General features: G+C 32.7%; 1 protein-coding gene across 1 annotated transcript; it reads left to right on the forward strand.

The window, feature by feature from the left end:
• Positions 1–607: 607 nt before the first annotated feature.
• On the forward strand, positions 608–4,867 carry LOC103582898 (TBC1 domain family member 5-like; the record flags this gene model as incomplete). The annotated part of the gene is made up of 5 exons (XM_008564365.1): positions 608–737; positions 1,793–1,965; positions 3,398–3,487; positions 3,595–3,669; positions 4,800–4,867. Coding segments are annotated over exons 1-5 (536 nt in total), but the record flags the coding sequence as incomplete, so codon positions are not given.
• Between the last annotated feature and the right edge of the window lie 474 nt (positions 4,868–5,341).

Below are 5,341 nucleotides of genomic sequence, written 5' to 3' on the forward strand. Positions count from 1 at the left end.
TTAAAAAGCTTCATTGTGTTGAAATCAAGAAAGTTGGGTTAAAAAATATGTGGCTGACATAGAGATGATGTCTTTAATGTATGAAAAATCCTCTCGGATCAATAATAAAGCACACTAAAATAAAAGCAGTATGATAATTATTAACAATTCTGTGATATATTATGATATTATCATTTCATTTCTCAGGTGAGGAAATTAAGGCACAGGGAGGTTAAGTTACTTGTCCTGCTTACATAGCTAGTAAGTAGGTAGAAAATTGTGTACTGTCTCCAACTGAATGGCTGTCTTTTTGATCCCAGGAATGTGGGTTCTGATGTCCGTGCTCTTAACCACTATCCTGTTTCTGCTTAAAATAAAGCAGATAAAGGACAAGAAAGGAAGTTTTAAAAAGAATAAAATGACCCAAAAGCATGAAAACTTCAGTTTCACTAATAATACCAATGCAAATCAAGATAAAAACAAAACATTTTTTCTTACTAATAAAGTGATGAGACTATGAAATTTTCATGGAATGGTGGCAGAAATGTATTTCTTCCAGCATGGGATTGGAATGTGTGTCCCATTTGGCATAAGCCAATAAGCCCCTATTGGCAGAAGGCTTAGTGTGATGGGGGATCAGTGCTACGGGGTTAAGGCTGGAAGTTCGTATGGCAGTAAGGAATGTGCTTTGGTCACTCTTCTGGAACTCTGTGCAGAAGATGCATCTTGCCCTGCGGTTAGGTTTTTGAAGTTTAAAGGTAAAGCTGGTTACATTCATGGCTCTAAGCATAGTATGCAAGATGGTCCTTTCTCAAAATGAGTTGGATCTGGCCAGTGACAACTGCTTGTGTAAAAGGATGATTGAGGGTTTTAGTGGCTTTCTTTTTAGGAAGTCTCTCAAGAGATTGCCATCAGAGTTTCAGCTTTGATAATAAATTTTAAATTATAATTATATTTTATTGTGGCATGGTGGATTTTGAGAGAAATTTTATAAAGCTGATATCAGTAGCCTCAACTGTTGACAAATGATTTTTACTGTTTAGTTTGTTGCTAGATGCAGGGAATGTGGGTCTAATTCCCTTATTCAAGCTCAGTAAATGGTTTGGGACAATTAATTTCCAATTGTTTCCCAGTAGAGCAGATTTACTTGTATATTAATGAGGCACAGGTGTTAGGCCCCTGGTGTCTGCATGCCTGGGAGGCATATTTCAGTTGTTTATCTACTCAGCCATAGGTACTGCAAGGTACTCAAGCTTGCCTTTAACAGTTTTTACAGTGAGGCTTTTTAATTTTTTGATTTTTTTTCAAATTTGCTCGCACCTGTTAAAATTTTAAAACTGATCATGTAGAAAGTAGTTGCAGAGATTTCAATAGTAAATAGCACTAACAGTTAAAGAAAGTAGTCTTCTATTAATACTTAACTGCCCAGCCTGACATAAAAGAGAAGTAGGTTCATTCAAATGGATATTTCATGTCAGAAGCGAGTATAATCAACAGTACACTTTTTTGTTGTATATTTTTTGGAGCAGGTATGTAGTTTTCAATGGCTACAGCAGTCATATATTTATATTAATATTCATTTTTTTTGTTTATTCACTGAACTGTACTACCAACATTTTAGAGGAAATGGAATAGCCTCCATAGACATTATGAATTTCAGTAGCTGGCATAATTATAGCTATCTACATATTCATTAAATCTACAGAAGAACCGTGTCCAAAAAGACAGCCATGTGTTCAGAACAGTACACAACTAAATATATATGTTGTAAAAGTTGCATTTCTTAGACTTATTCAAAATTAATTTCTTGTAGCACTCCTCTCTAAGCAGAAGAATTTTAACAAAAGGATTTCCATGCTTTGGTTTCTTTCATGTAGGAAAGAATGGGAAGAACTATTTGTAAACAACAATTACTTGGCAACAATAAGGCAGAAGGGGATTAATGGGCAGCTGAGAAGCAGCAGGTTCCGCAGCATTTGCTGGAAGGTAAGAAGAAAATATTTATTTACAGTTTGTGGTTGCAATATATCAACACATTACCTGATGCCCTGGAAGATTACCCATGCAGGGATCACTGAATTTTCCAAGAGACTTCACTCCCAATTTTTTGGCCATCCATGTTTATCTTTCATAGGACATTTGCTAATAAGGTTAAGCCATCTTAGTCCTGAGTAACTGATAATGGCAAAGGACTTTGAGAGAACTGTCTTTTCATCTCTTTTAATGGTGCAAAATTCAGAGCAACATCTTTACATTCCTCAGTTCTCCAGAGGCTTTTGCAGAAAATCTTGTGGCGGGTGGGAGGTAACTTTCAGCTTCCTATTATATCAAGTGCCTTCATTTAGTCATCATTGCTTTTACTTGAAACAAAGTGAAAGGCAGCAAGAAGTGGAAGGAAATTGGGTCAGTCTCCTTTGGAGAGAAAGGGCCACTGGTTACCAAAACTAGTAGTAAAAAGCTGCAGTTATCTTTTTAATTGTTTTGAAATATTGTCGCTTTTTGTTCTCCAAAAATAAATTAATTTAGATTTAGACTTATTCTGAAATGACTTCTATCGATAGTTTTTAGGGTTATCTGCATAAATGGAGCAAAATCTGTGAAAGTAAAGGCAGTAAGAAACACATGATATATTAGACAGTTTTAGATTTAATAATTTAGATTTAATAATTAAAATACATTTTTCTTCTGTTAGATGCAGGCAGTAAAGGCAGGAGACCTGCTGCTAGGATATTTGTATACAAATATTTGTGCCCCACCCCCATTCCCTGTTGTTTAACTTTTAGTATCCTTTATTTGCTAAAAATAAACCTAAATCCAGATTTATTTTAATGTTGTATTAAACTAAATTAAATCAAATTTGTATTTTTAGAATGGCTGTTATTTTCATAAGCTGATTGCCAGTTGTAAATTACATTTTTTTTTTTTTTGCTGTAAACGGAATGACTTTGCCTCTCAGACTATATCCTTGATCCTCAGATTATTCTTCTCTCTCCTTTACTTGCTTGTTTTAAGACAAAACCTTAAAACTAGAAGTTGCTAATTGGACCTCGTGCTTATTAATAACCCCCTACCATTCCCATTAAAATTAAAATGTAAAATGGGAATTATACTAACCTTGATTAATTTTTCTTCATTTCTAATATAAATTTGGAGAGGAACTTGATTTCATTTTGTGGTGTGGCTGCTCGGGTCTTGTTGTTTGGCCTTTGATTATTCACTTTTTGAATTTTCTAATTATATATTTCCTAAATATCCCCAAATATAAATTATCAGGAACTGGAATGATGATATGAATATGAACTATCATGGATGTGAAATTTCATGAATATAATATGTCTTTCAATTTTCAGGTGATTTTGTTTGGCATGGTTTCACATTTATTATGATTTTTACAAAAGTTTCCTCTTTTCCTTGACAGCTATTTCTTTGTGTTCTTCCTCAAGATAAAAGTCAATGGATAAGTAGAATTAAAGAATCGAGAGCATGGTATAGCAACATTAAAGAAATAGTAAGTAAATAATGAATTTAATTAATATAATTGTTTGCTTATGTATACTTTAAAGTCCAATAGCCTCTGATCTTTGTGTGTGTGTGTGTGCTTTCTTTTTTTACCAGCATATCACAAACCCAAGGAAGGTTGTTGGCCAGCAAGATTTGATGATCAATAATCCCCTTTCACAGGATGAAGGGGTAAAGTTCATCTTTATTTATATCTCCACCCCTTTTGCCCTTAAGAATATGCTTATGTGCCTGGTTATCAATCACCATGAAAGCAATGTATTTCATGCCCATTATTTCTTTAATTTCACATACTATACTACCCAAAACCTAATGGAAGTTATTCAGTGCTATATACATACTGTGTTGTAGGAAGTTTATGATCTACTTCTTTAGAATAGCCCTACAAGAAGTCCCAGAGGTCTTTAAGAACTAAGGGTAAAATAGAAGAGCATAAAAATGAACTGAACTGTCTGGTAAAGGTTGCAGTTGGGAATGGGACAGCTAAGGAAAGCTTCCCTTCATGATAAAAGTAGAGAAGGGTTCACTTGGTAGGACTAATTCCTAAGAAGGAAGAAGTAACTATTTGTAGCAAGTCTGCGAAGAATTTTTAAAAAGATCAGGAAAAAGATCAGTCCTACCTCTGCTCACATTCTGGTGAAGACTACTTTAAAGATATTATATAACTTCTTTAATTGTTGATGCTCTAATTTCGGCTTACCTGAGAACATGAGGTTTTTTTCCCATTTAATACATAACATGAGCATTTCTTTTTTTGATACATATAATTAGTATCATATAGTCTTTGGTATAGCAACATAAAATATCAATTAAGCTTAAAAATGTTCCTAAATCCACATTTTAAAACATACATAGAAACCTATTGGATTATAAAACCAAGCTTTGTGGAAAACATTGCATATCTTTTTTAGTGCATTGGGAATTCAGGTCATATTCAAGCTGGGACCAGTTGGCGATGGATCCTGCTCTAATCCAAGCACCTTTTGTTGTTATAGGGGTAGTAGTGAGTGTATAGCAATGAAAAGTATCATTCACTTTATATAGATGTAGAAATTTAAAAAATATATACAATAATATCAAACTAGAAAAATTAATATTAGAATAAGGATGTGTTTCTGAGATTAAAGTAGAGATTAAACTTGATTTTAATAAAAATTATCCCAACTTCAGGTCTCCTGTCTGCAATGTGAAATAATAATTCAGAGAAGAATAAATTCAATCATTCAGATTATTAAATTGAAATTATAAAAGTCAAGTAAAGGTGCAAGATCATTTTAAATATGTTGTTCTCCTTATTTCAGAGTCTTTGGAATAAATTCTTCCAAGATAAAGAACTTCGATCAATGATTGAACAAGATGTCAAAAGAACGTATGTAGAACTATTTACAAATTACCTTTTTGTGATTTTAGTAAATAGAAAATCCATAAAGCAGCCTTCTGCTTGTGGTAATAACAAAGTTTTTTTGAGCAAATTTTGATGGTAAGGATTATTTTCTATTCTTAAAATACAGATTTCTATGTTCTCTTTTTCAAAATAAATTATTTTATAATATTGATAACTTTAAAATAACATTTAATTAGTTTTATCAATTTCACGCAATTATTTAAAGTCATATGCATCTGATTAGTGTTATATTGTATGGTCATTATTCTGGTAGTGCTAGAAAAATTTATCTCTTGCTTTATGCATTTGAATCCCTTCTTAACCAAATTACTTTTTAAATGACAGGTATTATTTTTATCCTCCTTATGTCTCTTTAAGCTATTCAGGTTTGCAAACATACTCTTCTCTCAATCTACTCAGTATTTACCATGTCAAACAGTATCCTCTTATTTAGCATAT

The sequence above is a fragment of the Galeopterus variegatus genome, unplaced genomic scaffold, assembly GCF_000696425.1.
Source record: "Galeopterus variegatus unplaced genomic scaffold, G_variegatus-3.0.2 Scaffold18413, whole genome shotgun sequence".
NCBI lineage: Eukaryota > Metazoa > Chordata > Mammalia > Dermoptera > Cynocephalidae > Galeopterus > Galeopterus variegatus.